The sequence below is a fragment of the Gopherus evgoodei genome, chromosome 10 (genome assembly GCF_007399415.2).
Source record: "Gopherus evgoodei ecotype Sinaloan lineage chromosome 10, rGopEvg1_v1.p, whole genome shotgun sequence".
Taxonomy (NCBI): Eukaryota; Metazoa; Chordata; order Testudines; family Testudinidae; genus Gopherus; species Gopherus evgoodei.
In genome coordinates, this window is record NC_044331.1 from 53,115,104 (window position 1) to 53,134,768 (window position 19,665).

At 46.8% G+C, this 19,665-nt stretch overlaps 1 protein-coding gene across 1 annotated transcript in view; it reads left to right on the forward strand.

Moving 5' to 3' along the window:
• Window positions 1–14,052, forward strand: part of HMOX2 (heme oxygenase 2) — a 32,011-nt gene extending 17,959 nt beyond the window's left edge. The window contains exons 2-6 of the mRNA XM_030579148.1: window positions 830–965; window positions 6,450–6,567; window positions 8,095–8,586; window positions 12,913–13,033; window positions 13,117–14,052. Of these exons, the coding sequence (XP_030435008.1) occupies window positions 877–965; window positions 6,450–6,567; window positions 8,095–8,586; window positions 12,913–13,033; window positions 13,117–13,241 (945 nt within the window). The 5' untranslated portion in view covers window positions 830–876 and the 3' untranslated portion in view covers window positions 13,242–14,052. The remainder of the gene's footprint in view (window positions 1–829; window positions 966–6,449; window positions 6,568–8,094; window positions 8,587–12,912; window positions 13,034–13,116) is intronic.
• Window positions 14,053–19,665: the final 5,613 nt, after the last annotated feature.

The following is a 19,665-nucleotide window of genomic DNA, read 5'->3' on the forward strand; positions in this document are numbered from 1 at the left end:
TCCCTTCCAGATGTGTTACGTTGCAGAGGGAGAGGCTTTGTTAATTCCCTGCCAACCTGCCTGCCTTTGTGGCTTAGCTGGTATAATTTACTGCAGTGCTAATAGTAAAGAGGACAGGCTGCATGTTGCTGATGAAACCTCTGTAAGCGAGCAGATTGCAGCTCAAATCCCAGTAACTAAAGTTGAAAAGATCTAGGGAGGAGGGTTGTTCCCCTTCCTTCCCCAGGTCAGTCACTCTGCTCTAAATCTTGCCTTTCTGCAGATAGCCCAGGGATTTTTTTTTAAATCCTGGTGGAAAAGTGGTGTTTTGCTCAGAAGTATCATCATGCAGGCTGGTGAAATACAGGTCTTCTAGTTTGCTCAGCTGATCCACCGAACCCTGACTGGGACGCCTAACTTGGATTGCTTGCTGAGTCACGGGTGTCTTTCTTGCACAAGATTATGGTTTATTAGTATGTGAGCTGCTTTGTTATGCACTATATGTAAATCTGAGCTGAGGTTGTCAGTGCCTTTGCTTAGAGTTGCAAGAGGGGACACAAGGTTCTATGTTTTCTAAGGCAGTGTTGGACCATAAACAGGTAAGCTCATATTATGCAGTATATCCTTGAGTCCACTGAGGGGGAATGTCAAGTGCACAGCTCTGTCGACTGACCATACATGTGTTTGAGTGAGTTGAGGCTTTCGCAGCTTTGCAGCATTTGGTGCTTCCCTTCACCCCCACTCCTCATTCAGGAATCTTCTGCTTTATTAAAGTCAAATTTTTGCTCTTCAGTCACTTTAAAGTGTTGCTGAAATAACTGGATGATGAACTCTGGCTGTTTCCAAACAGGACTGGAAAAGTGAAGAGAACCTTAGAAAGATCAGGTCTCTGGAGAGATGCCGTCTGATGTAACAGAAGCCTCTGAGGGAGTAGATGAGGCAGAGAATGTCCGCTATGAGGAAACAGAAGAGGATGACAATGTCAGGTGAGTCCTGTCGGGCCCTCCTGGCTAGAGAGAGTGGGGCTTTGTTACTGGGTTAGAGCAACTTGTTTTCTAGAAGGGTATCCCTGCATGTGGGTCCCAGGCAGGAATGTGGTGCTTGCCTCTCTTTCTCTCTTCCCCCACCCCCGCAGCCCCCTCACTTTCAGTAATGTGGAAACACTTTAATATTAATTCCACCCCCATTCAGGAGAGAAGGATATCTGTAAATGGCTGAAGTGAAGAGCTAGTGATGAGGATCTATTGGGATGTGAATACATAATCCAGCTCATCTCCCTGGGGCCAGCACATTCATTTCCTTACAGTAAACTTTGTAGTGTGTTATCCCATCCAGTTTCAAATGACAAGAGTTAATAGGGTTTCTTCCACTTACTGTAAGATTCTTCCACAGCCCAATTGCTCTTTGCCAAGAAATAATTCCTTCTATTCAGATTGAGATTTTCCTTTTTTTTGTATATTTTGGAGTGCAATAATCTAGCCCTCCTGAATTACTGGGCAGTTCAAAAGTCTTCTCTTGTGCAGTCCTTGGGTGAAGCAGCTGCAAAGATCCACCAGGAGATGCTGTGGCTTGATAAAGTGTATCTATTCACTTTACTAAAAACGAAAAACCCTCTAGTGAGATGAAAATGCAGCGCACATCTATAACGAGTATATTAACTCTTCTTGTTATGCATCAACAGTGTTCTCAGTAGGTACAACACCCACAGTCCCTGCCCCAGAGAGTTTAATCTAAAAGATGTAGATAAAATCAGATGCACTAGGAGACCCAGAAAGAGCCTTTCAGTCTCTTCCTTATTGGAGATTGGGGTGGAGAGTGCATTTGAGTAATATTTGTAGGGTTATGTGGAGGAAATGAACCTTAAACTGGGATTTGAATGAGACTTGGGGCATGGCATGGCATGGCACACTGGGATCGGGAGGCTGGTCCGTGCATTGGAAGCATGGAAGACCTAGAAAGAAGTGAATGTGGTGGTGAGGCTGGAATCATTGCTGGACTGAAGGGTGGGAGTGTTTTAAACTGCTCTATAGGAGATATTAGAGTGGATCAAAACTGACCAAACATCAAATTTTTAGACTTAATTTAAATTTACTTTTCATTTGAAAAGTAAATCCATTTAACGTTGGCAACCAGTTTTAAGGCTTAAATAGACTATAGTCTAATTTATTTGATTTTAATAAATACAAAAACAATATTCAAGCAGTACATATTTGCTGCTGAGCTTTTGAAGAAAGTCAAGTTATAGAACTGGTGGAAGTCACTGGCTAAGCACCTAGAACCAGGTTTCTGCAGTGTGGTTGCAGCCATGTTGGTCCCAGGATATTAGAGACACAAGATGGATGAGGTAATAACTTTTATTGGACCAGCGTCTGTTGGTGAAAGAGACAAGCTGACACAGAGCTCTGTTTACTTTCCTCAACAGAAGTGGGCCAATAAAAGATACTACCTCACCCAACTTGTCTCTGTAAATGAGCTTTTGATGGCAGTAGGCTATTCTGCAGATGCAAAGAATATCTTCTTAATTTCAGTTTATCCAACTAATTCATTCATTTTCAGAAAGCCTTTGACAGGGCCCCTCACCAAAGCTCTTTAGCAAAGTAAGCTGTCATGGGATAAGAGGGAAGGTCCTGTCATGGACTGGTAACTGGTTAAAAGATAGGAAACAAAAGGTAGAAATAAATGGTCAGTTTTCAGAATGGAGAGCAGTAAGTAGTGGTGTCCATGAGGAGTCTGTACTGGAACCAGTCCTAGTCAACATAATCATAAATGATCTGGAAAAGCGAGGTGGAAAAATTTGCAGATGATGCAGAATTACTCAAGATAGTTCTGTCCCAGGCAGATTGTGAAGCGCTACAAAAAGGATCTCTCAAAACTGGGTGACTGGGCAACAACATGGCAGGTGAAATTCAGTGTTGATAAATGCAAAGTAATGCACATTAGCAAACTTAATCCCAACTCTACATATAAAATGATGAGGTCTAAATTAGCTGTTACAGCTCAAAAAAGATTTTTTGGAGTCATTGTGGATAGTTCTCTGAAACATCCATTCAATATGCAGCAGCAGTGAAGTGAACAGAATGCTGATAATCATTAAGACAGGGATAAAAAATAAAACAGAAAATAGATTGCCTCTGTATAAATCAATGGTATGCCCACATCTTGAATACTGTGTGCAAATGTGGTTGACCCACCTCAGAAAGATATATTGGAATTGGAAAAGGTACAAAAAAGGGTAACAAAAATGATTAGGACATTAGAGCAGCTGATATGAGGAAAGATTAATAAGACTGGGACTTTTCAGCTTGAAAAAGGGATGACTATGGGGGGATATGATAGACGTGTATTAAAGTCATGACTGGTGTGGAGAAAGTAAATAAGGAAGTGTTGTTTACTCCTTCTCATAATGTAAGAATTAGGGGTCACCAAATGAAATTAATAGGCATCACTTTTAAAACAAACAAAAGGAAGTTTGTGGGTTTTTTTGTTTTTTGTTTTCCCCTCATACAACGCACAGTCAACCTGTGGAACTCCTTGCCAGAGAATGTTGTGAAGGCCAAGACTATAACAGGGTTCAAAATATAACTAGATAAATTCATGGAGGATAGGTCCATCAATGGCTATTGGCCAGGATAGGCAGGGATGGTGTCTCTAGTCTCTGTTTGCTAGAAGCTGGGAACGGGTGACAGAGGATGGATCACTTGATTACCTGTTCTGTTCATTCCCTCTGAAGCATCTGACATTAGCCACTGTCAGAAGACAGGAACTAAAGCTATTTGTCGTAGTAAATTATTAAGATCTGCCATCTCAAGACACTAGTACCAGAAACAAAAGTCCTGTGTCATTGGGAAGGAGGAGTTCCTGTTTTCTGTGGTGAGTCACAAGCTGAGCGATCTTCGAGTTGGCACTAGTTCAGTCCTACCCTGCATCATAGGCTAACTGTGACAATTCCACAACTAGGCGTATGGAAAGCATTGAGGGCAGGTTGTTTTTAACTGAAGCCGCTCAGAGGTTTGGAATGTTAATAGTCAGGAGTGAGATTAGATTAATGGGCAGAGTGCAGTTGAGGCTGTCAAAGGTGCACCACTAATATAGTGATTACAGGGAGATCACCCATGTTTTGAAGGGCTGGGTTACTATTCTGAGATTACATTAGAAGCTTGGGAATGGAGATTGTTTGTAACTCTGAGGGTATGTCTACATCTAAAATTTTGCAGCGCTGGTTGTTACAGCTGTATTAGTACAGCTGTATAGGGCCAGCGCTGCAGAGTGGCCACACTTACAGCAACCAGCGCTGCAAGTGGTGTTAGATGTGGCCATACTGCAGCGCTGTTGGGCGGCTTCAAGGGGGGTTCGGGGAACGCGAGAGCAAACCGGGGAAGGAGACCAGCTTTGCCGCGGTTTGCTCTCGCGTTCCCCGAACCCCCCCTGCAAACCGCAGGGATGGAGACCTGCTTGCACGGAGGTTCGGGGAACGCGAGAGCAACCCGGGGAAGGAGACCAGCTTTGCCGCGGTTTGCTCTCGCGTTCCCCGAACCACCCTGCAAACCGCAGGGAAGGAGACCTGCTTGCACGGAGGTTCAGGGAACGCGAGAGCAAACCGGGGAAGGAGACCAGCTTCGCCGCGGTTTGCTCTCGCGTTCCCTGAGCAAGCAGGTCTCCTTCCCTGCGGTTTGCAGGGTGGTTCGGGGAACGCGAGAGCAAACCGGGGAAGGAGACCAGCTTCGCCGCGGTTTGCTCTCGCGTTCCCCGAACCACCCTGCAAACCGCAGGGAAGGAGACCTGCTTGCTCGGGGTTCGGGGAACGCGAGAGCAAACCGGGGAAGGAGACCAGCTTGATTACCAGAGGCTTCCTCAGGTATGCTGGGATACCTGCTTATTCCATAGAGGTCAAGAAAAGCGCTGGTAAGTGTCTACACTTGATTACCAGCGCTGGATCACCAGCGCTGGATCCTCTACACCCAAGACAAAACGGGAGTACGGCCAGCGCTGCAAACAGGGAGTTGCAGCGCTGGTGATGCCCTGCAGATGTGTACACCTCCTAAGTTGCAGCACTGTAACCCCCTCACCAGCGCTGCAACTTTGTGATGTAGACAAGCTCTGAACAAAACATTGTGGTTCTTTCAAAAGTTTACAACTGAACATTGACAGCTTTGAGACTTTACTATGCAGAAGAAAAGTGCTGCTTTTAACCATCATAATTTAAATGAAACCAGCTCAGAAACAGTTTGCTTACCTGGTCAAATTTTTTTTTTTTTAAACCCTTTCTGTTTATTTTTATTTTATTTATTTATTTATTTTTAGTGGTTTACATTTAACATAGCACTGTACTGTATTTGCTTTTTTCCCCCCTGTCCACCTCTGCTGCTGCTGCCTGATTGCGTACTTCTGGTTCCAAATGAGGTGTGCGTTTGACCAGTCAGTTTGTAACTCTGGAGTTCTACTATACTCTAAAAATTCATAGTAGGGGAATTTGTGCCAAAAAGTCAGTTTTAATGACTCATTTGGGTGTCTGAATGTGGTGAATGGACCATACCTGTTAGCCTCTCTAAAATGAATGAGACTCCTGCCAGTATTGCTACCTGTCACACACTCAAGGCACAACCAGACTGTGCTGGAATGTGGATTCACACTACCCTAGCTCAGTAGTATATTCAACATCTCTTATAAGCTGCTGTCACTGTTGTGCTTGACCCTAGTCTCTTAGCATTGTCAGCAGGGTTTCTGCTGCATCTGGGGTAATCACTGATGACGATGACTTTGTGGAACAGTCCTGGGTTTGATGAGACTACCCGTTTCAGAGGCTAACATACTGACACTGGATGTTAAAAGCAACCCAAAATATCAACAGGACAAGTATAATGTCATCACACTGTGGTGATTGTTCGGCATGTTTTGTATGGTGGTGTTTGTACTTCCATGCTGACAGTCTGATGTGATGGCACAGTCCTATTCCCAGAGACAGCATTTTAAGAGAGCATGCTAGTGGTGTCCAAAACCTCACTTATAGTGGGACCTTGCAACACAGGTTTATGTAGTATATTTCATGTAAACTGTATCCCTGAAGCTTAGGGGTGTGCACAAGAATAAAAATTTGGCTGATTTTTGGAGGGGCACTTCCTGTGTCCCCCATGGCCAGAGGAGCTGTGTCTCCTCCTATCCCCTCTTCTCCTCCCCACTCCCACATTTTGAGCCAGAGAATAATTCTGTCTTGAGTTGGATGTCAGTTAGCACTAATTGACAGATGCAGATGGCATATTCTTGGAGCTTGCCATCAGTAAATATGAATTCAGTTTCTATCCAGTCTAATGCAGGACTGGTCTGAAGCACAAATAGCTGTCTTGGTCCAATGTATGGCCCTGGCCCTGGCCCTGTGTGGTTTAAAAGTTGCTCTTAAGACCTACAGAATCTTCCTGGGATCCTTTGAGCATGTTCCCCATCTCATGCCCTTTTCGAATTTCTGTTCTTCACAGTCCCACTGACCTCTCAGAGATGCTCAAGGAGGGGACCAAAGAGTCTCATGATCGTGCAGAGAACACTCAGTTTGTCAAAGACTTCCTGAAAGGACGGATCAAGAAGGAGCTCTTTAAGGTTTGCGCTTTCTAGCTCTGTTTCCTTAACCGCACATGAGATGAGATCTTGAGCTGTGGAGTTGGAAGCTCTATCCCAAATTGGAGACACAGCATGTCACAATGAGAGGATGGCCCAGTGGTTAGGGCACTAACCTGGGACTCTGGAGACTTGGGTTCAATTCCCTGCTCTTTCAGAAACTAAACTGCTGGAAGCTTGTCTTGCCTAGTAATGACACTATGTGTAACATGTCAGGGAATCCAGCATGGTGTCTCGCTCCCAGAGTTAGCAGTACCTTGTAGTGCTACAGAATTGGCATAGTTAGCAATTTGGGTTGGAAGTCAGCTTAATGTTGCTCAGCAGCACCTTCTGCTGGCTAGTCTGGAGAACAGTTAATGGAGATCTAAAGCAATGTTTTCTAAAACAGTGGGTCCCAACAGACCAGGGTGACCTGACAGCAAGTGTGAAAAATCGGGATAGGGGGGTAATAGGAGCCTACAGGGGCGGCTTCAGGCCCCAGCAAGCTGCGGGGGGCGCTCTGCTGGTCACCGCAAGGGCGGCAGGCAGGCTGCCTTCGGCGGCTTGCCTGTGGAGGGTCTGCTGGTCCTGCGGCTTCAGAGGACCTCCCGCAGGCATGCCGCCGAATCTGCGGGATTGGAGGCCTCCCACAAGCAAGCTGCCGAAGATAACGTGCCTGCCGTGCTTGGGGCGGCAAAATGCCTAGAGCCGCCCCGGGAGCCTACATAAGAAAAAGACTCAAAAATTGGGACTGTCCCTATAAAATCAGGACATCTGGTCACACTACAACAGACCAGTGGGTTGCAAGAAGGTTCTAGATGGGTTGTAGGCCTGGTGTGGAGGGGGTAGGGGGCGGGAAGAGGTTTTAAAGGTGAGCTCACCTCACATGCATCATCCATGTCCCACAGGGCTGGGCCTGCGTCCCTGCTCTTGGTGTTTGTGACCTGGTGCACAGCATCGTAACTCCACTTGTGTTTGGCTCAGCCACCCCTCCATTGTCATGACTCTCATCTGGAAGCCCCTTAATGTCGTGCCTCAGGTCTATAAATGCCAGTGCAGTTGAAATTGTCAGGAAGTATTGGAAATTATGTTAGCTATTTAACCAAGATGTTTTAATTGTCAGTCCTTTGTGGGCAGATCAGAGCATTCAGCATAGACGTATGAACATCATCTTTTGATCATAATGGTCTGCAAATCTAAATAGTTCCTTCCCTTAGAGGAGCTTAAAGCAGTAATGAATTACCTACACCTTTTTTGAAGTAGGATATATTGTCCCCATTTTACAGATAGGTATTGAGGCATAGGGGTTCAGTGACTTTGTTTGGGACACATCCAGACATCACCATAGACAAGGGACTTCACCATTTTCCTTTTAAGAGTCCTTCACAGCCTAACAGATAATATGCTGGGAAAGGTGTGGTCTGTATGGAGTGCGGTTTATTGGGAGGAATGCATGGGTCTGTACATAAACTAAATACATCATTCTTTCTGACAAGTGGTCTCTCACATACATTGTGCTTTTGTTCCTAGTTGGCTACTGTGGCACTTTACTATACGTACTCTGCCCTGGAAGAGGAAATGGACTGCAACAAGGACCATCCTGCATTTGCCCCTTTGTACTTCCCTCTAGAGCTTCATCGGAAAGAGGCATTGGCTAAAGACATGGAGTATTTCTACGGGGAAAACTGGAAAGAGAAGATTCAGTGTTCAGAGGCAACTAGATGTTACGTAGACAGAATCCATTATATTGGGCAATATGAACCGGAGCTGCTGGTAGCTCATGCCTACACACGGTACATGGGGGACCTGTCTGGGGGCCAGATACTCAAGAAAGTAGCCCAGAGGGCCTTGAAGCTGCCCAGTACTGGGGAAGGGATCCAGTTCTATGTGTTTGACAATATTTCCAATGCACAGCAGTTCAAGCAGTTCTACAGGGCTAGGATAAATGCCCTGGACTTGGACAAGAAAGCCAAGGAGAGGATTGTGGAGGAAGCCAATAAGGCATTTGAATTCAACATGCAGGTACCATGCACCCCCAAACTCTTGTAACTGCCTGTACTTAAGTAAGCTACATTGCTTTAATCTTCTGCCTGGTTTAGACGGAGTGTTAATGTTCCTGATAATGCAGGACTGATCACGTTAGCTATATCCAGGGGAAGGAGGAAAGAGTAGAGCTATTATAAGCCTTTTAAACAGGAAATGCAAACTGCATCTGATGTCTCTGCTAAGGACCCGTAGAGCACACTACTATGCTAGGGCCCAAATCTTTGTTGAGGCCTCCAGGAGTTCTTGTAATGCCAATAATTTAATACATGCTTAAGTAGTTGGTAAGATAAGGGGAAGAAACCAGGCCGCCTCCCATGCGGAAAACCCCACAAACTTATCTGAATCTACTCCTAACCTTTGACGTGCCAAGGAAGCACTTAATTAGCCAAATGCATCATACACTCGGGCTTCCACACTCTGGCCATCTAAAGGGTGACTTGATGATTTAGCAGGATCCTGAGGGTTGCTCTGTTTTATATAAAAACGGAGCAGACTGCTGCTATTTTACCTCTTTAACCTGAAGGTGTAACCAAGAGACTAAACGTTCCAGTATGCAGTGTGTCATCAGGACCACGCAACCTCTCTATCAGTCAGATGGTAGAGTACAAGAGTTTTGATGTACAGGTTCTACCTGATTTGGTCTCTATGCACTTAAGTATTGTTGTATTAATTTAGATGGAATATAAGGGCAAAAGGGGTTAACATGACCTAGTGACTGTCCACCATTAAATAGCATTAAACAAGGTTTGGGGTTTGATATACAGAGATCTCTGCCTACTTAGTACTATGGCAAACAGCCCACTAAATATCCTTTTAATTAAGATTAAAGAAAAGAAGGGAAAATGGCTAAAGCATTTGAAATGTAAAGTATTAATTAAGGCTTTCATTTTAACAGCATCTCTTGTTCCCTTTCCCTTTGACTGGAGAGAATTCTTAGAGGGGAAAAACCCTTGTTTGACAGTCTCTTGGGCAGTAATAACTGTCCTGTTTGGGGGTGGGGGGGGAAGGGGAAGAGAAGAAGTAAGGCTGAAGCTGCTGCTGTTCAGCTGTCACTAGTCCAGTCCAGATGGTATTTGGGATTCAGCGGGAGCTGGTGGCAATGTTCTCTAGGTTCCTCTCTGGCCTAGTCTGGTCAGGACATCTCGGGATTGGGATGACAAAGACTCAGGGTCCCAGGAGATAGTGGGTGTGGCACCATGATGATGAAGCTTGCTCAAGTAGCCAGCTCTTTCTCCCCCCAAATCTTTCTTTAAAGACCCACAAAGGGCCTATCCCCTACTTGTTTTGTCCACCAGTTTAGGCCTAGTCTTTAACACATCTGTTTTGTTTCACTGATTTTTCTGATTCCATGCTTGTTTACCAGGCATGCTCTTAACACAGGCTTGATTTACATCATTTAGGTCTTTTCATTTGGAGTAATTCAGTCTGCCCCCTCCCTTTCTCCTGTCTTTCATATCTTTTCTTGTCAACACTCATTTCCTCCAGCTGAACTCATAATCAGGGTAAATTTGTAGGCCCAATTATCCCAACAGTGCCCACCTACCCTGTTGAGCATGCTGGGTGTACAAAGTTAAATGCAAATTATTTGAGCCGCCTCTCCAAGCTTCACACCAAGCAGCAGGATGCATTTGCAGTAGTCTTGCCCTATTCGATTGTGTTCTTCCATGTCATATTGAGACCTTGGCTAAGTCTGTGTGAATCCCTACCTGACGCTTTCCCCTGTTGATTGGAGTGTGAGAGCACAGAGGAGCACCAGTTATGATTTCATTCATTCTCAGTTCAGTTCTATCAAAAGTAGTTCCCCCTTAAAAAAAACCCAAAACAAAACTCACCCCCCCCCCAAAAAAAAAAAACAAAAAACCCCACCTGGAATATAACTATCCAAGTGATCTCTTGCCTTGTTCAAGCTCTGATGGCTGGGTTCAGAACCTAGAGGACGCAGGTTCCAGGAAATGGTGTTGTAGTTCACCTTAACTTTTGTTTTAGACTAAAATTCCCTCACACTCCAAGTTGTGAGGAGCAGAAAAATCAAGGGAAATGATGAAGCTCAGCACTCTATTTTGGGGGGAAGAGGGGGTATGCAGGGCAGGGGAAAACAGAAAATGTGTTCAGAGTTCAGCAGGAATGTCTGTGGAGAGAATGGATTGGGCAAGGGGTTTTTCAGCCCAGAGTCTAAAGGGAAAGAAACAGCAAAGTCTGGTGGCCTCAACCCTTCTACAATACTCAAGGCTGTTTTGAGTTGCTAATACACTTCACTGACTTTTCCGCTAGGCGCTTGGGAGAGCCCTGGGAACACTGCTGGTGAAAGCAGTATTGTCATCTGTGCAGAGTAGAATTCCAGCTTGCCCTGCAGTGTCTTACCTGGGACTCTAGCTTGTTTGATTCCTGTAATAGTAGCTCCCAGAACATGCTTGGTGCTGTGCAGGCATTTCACCTTCAGTGAAACTCTGTAAGATGAACAGGAAGGTTCTCTTGAATCTCTTACTTGCAATCAGGGCAGAGTTCCAGGCTGTAACATTCCCATGGCCCAGCCAGCTCTGGAGAAATAGGTTTTAAGCAGGGCTGTAAATGGAGCTGACCACTCCAAACTGACATTTGCCCTCCTTGGGAGTACACAGGAGTGGAGTTACCATGAATCTTGTTGCATATGTGGATTTCACATGATGCACTAGAGAACAATCAGTGCTGTTTGTGACAGTCAGATGTTGGCACTTCTCCTATGTTTTGTTTGTTTTTTCAGGGGCCTGTAGGCACAGATGGTCCCCAGTAGGCATTTCAAGTTTTTTGTTTTTTAGGACTGCCCTGTATGTAAACACAATGGGGTGGAGGGGGAGAAAAGCCAAGGTCTCTACATAATAATGCTGTGAACTGACCGTGTGGGATGTACCCTCTTGCTGGTGATCCCTGCTTGATGTTTCAGAAGGCAGGGAAATAACCGTAGATACTTGTTATATCTCTGGTGGGAGAATAGAGGGTGGGATTTCTTCACAACCTCTAGGATTTAAGGATCCACTCGTTTCAGTACAAGAGGGCCAGGACCCTGTCCCTCCAGTTTCACAGGGCTCACTGAAAGTTCTGTTACCTCTGTTGCTGGAGGGAGTGCTGTGTCATGTAAAGGCCACACAAACCATAAGATTCACCTGCAACCTAGATAGCTGTTGCAGGTGCCAGCAAGTAACAGGGCCCATCCTATTTTACAGTGCTGCGTGAAGCTGTTCTGTTTAATGAGGAACATTGCTGGAGCAAACTGCACAGTAGCATTTCAACAGGGAACTCATGTTGTTAGCCTCAGAGTGCTTGGAGTTGCACACTTCATTTACTAAATATTGAATTAAAAATAAACCCTAGTACTCTGTTCAAGGGTTTTGTTTTAGTCTGAAAAGTTAACTGAAAATGGCACCCACTTGCCAAGTACATCAGAGGTGGAAGAGAGAATTTAATTGTATCCTTAGCCTTGCAGACTAACCCTGCCCTGGGGGAGTGAGCTAGAGCAGTGGTTCTCAGCCTGGGGCCCCCTGGGAGGCTGTGAGCAGATTTCAGGGGGACCACCAAGCAGGGCCAGCATTAGACTTGCTGGGGCCCAGGGCAGAAAGCTGAAGCCCCACTACATGGTGCTGAAGCCTGGGGCCGTGAGCCCCACCACCCAGGGCTGAAGCTAAAGACTGAGCCACTTAGCTTTGTGGGCCCTTTGTGGCAGAGGGCCCGGGCAGTTGTGCTACTTGCTACCCCATAGCGCTGGCCCTGCCTTTTACATGCAGAAAAACAGTTGTTGCCCAGGTGAGCCAAGGAATTTTGATAGCATGTTGAGAGGGCCTCAGCAAAAAAGGTTGAGAACCTCTGAGCTAGAGTTACTGGTTTGGTTCTCTAACAAAATTCATAATTCAGCTGATGTATTCAAGGCAGGAACCCAGCTTTAATACTTGAGCCTCAGACTGAGTTTGCAGGGCTGGCGGCTAAGAAAAAACAGCAAAGACTTTCAAAAGTGACTGTGCGTTGTGGGGTGTGTTTTTATTTTTGTTTTTTTTTGGGGGGGGGAATGTCCAATTTGAGAAGATGGGTGATCAGCATATTCTGAAGACCCAGGCCCCATTAAAATGTCAAGTTGGGCACCCAAATTACCAGTCCCTTATGAAAACCTTGGCTAGTAGCTCTTGTTAGCTGAGCTAATTTGATCTGGAAACTGAGAATAAATGTGAGATGACACTTCAGATTCAAATTGCACGTAAGTGAAATGTACAAGAATGGCTGTGAAATGCTGTTTGCTCTTGGTGACTCTCATTGAATCTTCACTTTCCCTGGCAGGTATTTGATGAACTGGACAAAATTGGTGCATTGTTAACGGAAGAAGCCCAGGATGGAGGGCTGCCAGTACATGATGGAAAAGGAGACCTGCGCAAGTGCCCATACTATGCCACAAAACTAGGTAGTTTTTTCTTTTATTACAAGTATATTAATCTGCATCTCTGGGGTAATACAGCTAACAGTGCTTTCTGCCCTTCCCTGCAGGCAAGGGGGACCCTGGCTGCCCCTATCACATTGGCATGGCCATGCTGAAGCAGCCCACCATGCAGTTTGTCCTTGCAGCTTGCATTGCCTTGGCTGCAGGCATTGCAACCTGGTATGTGATGTGATGGATGGACACTAGATGGCGATATCACATGGTGACTCAAGATGAACACACCCTTTTTGGGACTGCTCCTCTGTTGGTGGAGGTTTTTAAATGCAAGAGTTAAGTAAACAATAAACCAGAATCTGCAGTGAATACCTAGGACTGTTTGCATACAAATAACCCAAATACTGCATGGTACCACACCTAGTAATCTATACAATTACCCAGCAGGGTTCTGAGCTAGTAACTTAATGCAGGAATTGTAGTCTAGCTCCACAACTGCCACTTGGAGCCAAAACCTATAGTGACCTGGTGCAGATCTTAAATCAGGGAATGGCTTTAGCCAGCTATTGTCAAATGATCAGCTGTTCGTATCCCTGACCAGGCTGGGGTTTTCTCCCCAACTGTCTGATGGAGTGTTCTTTTCCCCTTCCAACATAGTATTGCTCCTCACATGCTGATCAAGCACTTTGCTCTGTCCATGTCACAAGCTTTCAGAGCTGGTTCAAATCAGGAAGTGCACTTTGTCCTGGAGAAGGTGGTGGGGAATTCAAACTGCTCCGAAACAGCTCTTATCTCTGATGCTGTGGCACAGCCTCAGTTGCCCCAAAGGCAGAATAACTTGCTGCTCTTGTTGCAAGGGCCATAGGCTCAAAACCAGTTTTATAAATTAGGGCCCTTTTGTCCTGGCATGTAGCAGTTGCTGAGCAAATAGTTTCCCATGGGCTGGGGGAGCAAGTCCTTGTATATATTAAAGTTAACGGTTTACTTTTTCACGTAACTTATATTGTGATAGAGCCTTTGACCCAATAAAGTTTATACTCTGAAGTCCTCATAAGGGAGTCTTTCTTCATAGAGAGAGGAGTCCAGCCCCTGAGAACTTCATTGCAACTGGCCTTTACAGTCAGTTCCTCTTTGCAAGGCTGGATGGAAGGTCGCACAGGCAGCATGTATTCACAGCATGGAATTCATTTAGAAGGCTCAGTTTGGGACTGGTAACCACTATGTGCAGTGTTGTGAAACCTCGACTTTCCACTCACGCCTTTCAACTGGATCGCCAACCAGCATGTTCTTCTGGGCACTCTAGCCAGCCTAGCTTTGATTTTTGCCTCCAAAACTATTCTGTCTGATGGTATTTAAAGTGACTGGAAGATCTGGACTTGCTGACCTACATCAGAGCTGTATATAAAACTCTGACATTCTGAGACCCTCAAAGGAAGTAGTTTGCCTTCTGCTCCTTGTGCCCAACAGGCAGCTGGTCATTCAAAAGTGAGGGCTGCTTTCATGACAAAAGAACAAATCTTCCCCCTAAATTGCAGTGTAGATGGTCTTAGAGGAGCCCTGTCCAAGGGCTGGGTACAGTTTTGGAGGGATCTTCCAACACATGAATTGTAACTGGTTAACTAAACAAACCAAGCTTCCTTATGCTGCACAGGATGCAGATGAATATAGATTTTTTTTCTTCCTCAGTAGCTTTCAGAGGCAATTTTCTGTCATTGTTCAGCTGAGATTGCTTGATGTATTATCCTCCAAAGCCAGGGGGTATAGCTAGATCAGTCCTAGACCTTCACAGCAGGGGGTTGTGCTATCAAACACACCATAGTAAAGGCTATGCTATTGTACCTTTACACTAAGCCCATGCCTTTCGAGGAGTGGTGTCTAAGTGCAGCCAGGTCAGTGCCTTAAGGCAGAGGTCTTTCCCTGCAAACAGACTGATTCAGGATGAGCTCTCACACTTGAGTCTAGGGCTAGGGGAGCAGAGGTCTCCCCTGCTGACAAAGCACTATTCATCAGTAACAGCATAAAGACTACCTAGTGTGCGGAGTGGGGAGCACAGGGGCTGTGAGATGCTAGGCTGTGGGCAAAGCAACTACCCCCTGCTGAGTAGACTGGACCCAGAACCTGTGTGAAATTGTGGATTTCTTCTGCCCAGGCTAACAAATCTTGCTGTCTACGGGGACAAAGCAACTGTAGTGCTGACAAGGTGGGTTAATGCTTACTGCCTTAAGCTGCTGGCCTGAACTTCAGAATTTTAGCCAGCATAGGTGGCTGCACAGCCCAGTCAAATCTATGTGGAAACTACCTCTTCCCTTTATAAGGGCTGCACTCTCATTTGTGCTGGGAGTGCTGATGGCTGGATTCCAGGAGGGGAGCTGGCTTTTACACTTCAGGCTCATCAGCCCCTTGTAAAACAAGGCAGAGCTGTGGTGATAACCTGTAGCTGCGTGTAGCCATACCTCTGCAGGAGGGCAACACTGTCACAGTACCAGGTTTACGATGGCTCTAAAGATGCCCCAGCCTGCTCTGCTTGCATTATGCCCCAAGATCCCACTGACTCCCCTTGCCCACCACTTGCTATTCTTGGCCTGTCTGCCAGCTGCCCCCACCCCCTGGCTGGGAGCAGTCTCTGCTTCCCCCCCACCTGTCTCTCCAGAGCTGAGGTGCCTGGCCATTCTCAGCCAGGGGTGGGAGTGAGACAGGATGGAGGTCTTGGCTGGGCCCCTCCATGCAAGTGCATCTTGAGGGACTACGCTGGGGCTGGATCAGTGCAGAAGCCAGAGTCATCTCAAGACTGGTGAGTGCAGTTGGGAGGCAGGGCTTGGGGAAAGGGAGTTGGGGGTAGAGGTGGTGGTGTGGGGCTGTGAAGGGACAGGGAAGATCTGTGTGTGTTGGTGCACTAGGGAGTGGGGGTTCTGTGGGTAGGGCTATGGGCAGGAGTGGTGGTGGGCAGAGTGCTGCTGGGGGGTCAGGGGTGTGTGTGCTGGGAATAGTGGCTCCAGAGGGCCTCAGGCCCTAGGGAGTTGGGCAGGGGAGGCTGTGTAGTGTGGCATAGGCCTGCCCCTGAGAAGAAGGGGCATGCTGGGAGCATAGGGCCAGGCAAGCCACTGTGCATCTGCAACTGGCAGTTTGTAAATAGTGCCCTTGCACTGGGCAAAGCAGGGCTGCCCCTGCCATGCCCCACTGCTTCCAACTGGCCCCTCACTCCAGAGAGAGCCTCCCCCCACCATGCTCTATTGCCTCCATGGAGGCTTACAACGGTGTTCGGCATCAGGCCCACAAATGGTTAATCCAGCCCTGACAACATACCCCAATTTAAGCACCAGAATCTATTTGTCCCAAATGCCATGTGAGCTGCAGCAGTCCTGGCTCTAAGCCCAAGCTCTTATGATCCCTTTGGCAGCTGTGCTCCCTGGTGCTTAACTGCTTGTTTCTCCCTTCCAACAGCTGTAGACCCCTGGGGGGGGAAGAGATAACTCAGTGGTTTGAGCATTGACCTGCTAAACCCAGGGTTGTGAGTTCAATCCTTGAGGGGCCATTTGGGGCTTGATCCTGCTTTGAGCAGGGGGTTAGACTAGATGATCTCCTGAGGTCCCTTCCAACCCTAATAATCTATGATCCTCCAGGTCCAGCCCTTTGCAGTCACTATTGAGACAACAGTGGCTGCTTGCATTTTTTGTGTAGACACGCTCCTAGTGCCCAGTTACTGCTGACAGAAGACTGAGGGGGCTGGGTATATTACCACTCACCAAGTGCAGTTTGTACAAAATGGGGACTCTACTCACCTTTGCATAGGCTGCTGCAGCTTAGAGAAGGGGATGGTTGGGACTAGCAACCTAAGGCCAGGTCCAGACTAGAGCTTTAAATCGATTTAAAGCTGTAACCGTCCACACTACAGAGTGCATAAAATCGATTTTAAGGGTCCCTAAAATCGATTTTGGAACTCCATCAAAACGAGAGGAGTAACCCCAAAATCGATTTTTTAAAATCGATTTTATGATAGTGTGGACGGCCATCGAAGTTAATGGCCTCCGGGACGTATCCCACAGTGCTCTAGTGGCCGCTCTACACAGGTAAAGGTACTCTTCTGCTGGCCAGGTAAACAGGAAAAGCCCCGGGGAACTTTGAAATTCCATTTCCTGCTTGCACAGCGTGGAGCTCTCAGCAGCAGAGAGAAGAATGCAGTCTCCTGAAAATAGGAAAAGAGCTCCAGCATGGAGCACACAGGAGTTACAGGATCTGATAGCTGTATGGGGAGAAGAGTCGGTGCTTTCAGAACTGCGCTCGAGCAGACGAAATGAGAAAACCTTTGAAAAAATTTCTAATGCCATGCGGGAGAGGGGACATACCAGGGACTCGTTACAGTGCCGAGTGAAAGTGAAAGAGCTCAGACAGGCGTATCAGAAGACCAAAGCAGCAAAAGGCAGGTCAGGCTCTGCCCCCAAAACATGCCGGTTCTACGACGAGCTTAACGCAATATTGGGGAACAGCGCAACGACAAACCCCCCCTTGTCTGTTGATTCAGAGGTGGGCGTCTTGATTCCTGCAACTACGGAAGATTTATTTGATGGCGATGATCAGTATGATGAGGACCAAGACGAGGAGGCTCCAGCAGAGAGCACAGAGCATTTAATCCCCCCAAACAGCCAGGATCTTATCCTCACCCTTACTGAGGTTCCCTGCCAGCCATCTCAAGGCAGTACTCCAGAAAATGAAGCTGAGGGACCGTCCTCTGGTGAGTGTAATTTTTTTTACTAAAAGCTTTGGTTTAAGGTAAGCCTTTATTACTGGGTGCTTCAAATCACGACCTGTACTTCGAGTCACTGACCAAGTAGATTAAAAACCTTTCCTAAAACACTGACCCATGAGGTGGTTTTTAGAAAAGTCTCCATCCTGCTTGTTGGGGGAACGCGAGAGCAAACCGGGGAAGGAGAGTAGCTTCGCCGCGGTTTGCTCTCCCGTTCCCCGAACCACCCAGCAAACCGCAGGCAAGGAGACCTGCTTGTTCGGGGAACGCGAGAGCAAACCGGGGAAGGACAGTAGCTTCGCCGCGGCTTGCTCTCCCGTTCCCCGAACCACCCAGCAAACCGCAGGCAAGGAGACCTGCTTGTTCGGGGAACGCGAGAGCAAACCGGGGAAGGACAGTAGCTTCGCCGCGGTTTGCTCTCCCGTTCAACGAACCACCCAGCAAACCGCAGGCAAGGAGACCTGCTTGTTCGGGGAACGCGAGAGCAAAGCAGGGAAGGACAGTAGCTTGATTACCAGTACAATCTACTACAGGGATTACTAGCCATTATTAACTTCCCATTTTCTCCGGACAAGGTCTGTGTGCTTCCCTGACCTGCATCTGAGCAGAACTCTCTGTCCTCAGCCACAAGCAATAAGTATTAAAGGAATCCTAAGGTGACCTTGTGGTAAAGTAAAATGTTAAAGCTTCGGTAACAGGCACAGGTCAGTGAGGAGAAAGACTGTATGAATGGTTGTGTGAAATGTGTCTCATGATTCTTTTCTCACTCTTTCCAAACCCCACCCCCCCACACACAGCTGCACATTTCTCCAGCCTCCCTCTCGCTTCTCATCTATTTGGGGGGGGTATCATAAGAAGACTGAGGAAAAGGAGGACGCGTGAGGACATGTTCACCGAAATTATGGCAGTAACCCGTACAGAGAGAGCTCAGCAGGGAGACTGGAAGCAATTGGTCGCAAAGTACAGGGAGGCTGCCAGTCAACGCGAAGACAGGAGGGACCAACGCGAAGACAGGAGGGACGCCAAAAATGATGTCAGGTGGCAGGAAGATCAGCGCTGGCGAGCAGCAACTCTGGATCTTCTTCGTGATCAGACTGACATCCTCCGCGATATGCTGCAAGAGCTCCGTGGTTTCAGAATGCCCCTACAGCCCGTGTATAACCTCCCTCAGTACTCACCCTGTCCCACACCTTCCAGAACCAGGCGTGTAAGAACGCGTGGGGGAAGGCTCTCTGCACCAGCCCCCTCCACTGCTGCGGACACTCCAACCAGAAGGCTTTCATTAGATTGAAAAGCCCTTTGTGTCCTGTTTTTTCCCTCCTCTAATGATCCAAACTTCTCCCATGGCACTTTTGCCTATTTTTACTCTCAGGTCATGCTATTAAGGCAGTGTGACTGTAGTTTGGTAATGAACTAAAGCAAGCAGCTTTGGAAAGCTGCATGGAAGCTAGTTATCAGCATCAGGATTTGACAATTGGGGATATGGGTAATAAAGGGAAAACAAAGAAAGCAGCCATACCATAACCTGGTCCATGAGAATTCTTGTTCTGTCTTCTCTGATGCACTTTCTTCTTTCAAACCTCCCTCCCCCTTCCTCCAAACCTCCCTCGCTCCGTCCCCCATAGAACGCTGAGTTATGAAATTTCATGCACAGTATTGTAACAACAAGCATGATGCTTGATTGATGAAAGGATCTGATTTTAAATAAAGAACACAATTCTTGTAACACATAGTAGTAACTTTATTTTCAATAAAAAAGCAGTTAAGGAAGGTTGCAGGTACTGTGCCTAGCAGCAGACGGAAGCAGCTAATGGTGGAGGTAGGTAATAATTGGGAAATACAGAATTATATGTTTTCCAATGGACAGCTCTCGCAAGTAACCTAAGCAAGCAATTGAGGAATGCTGCAGGCAAAGTATCTT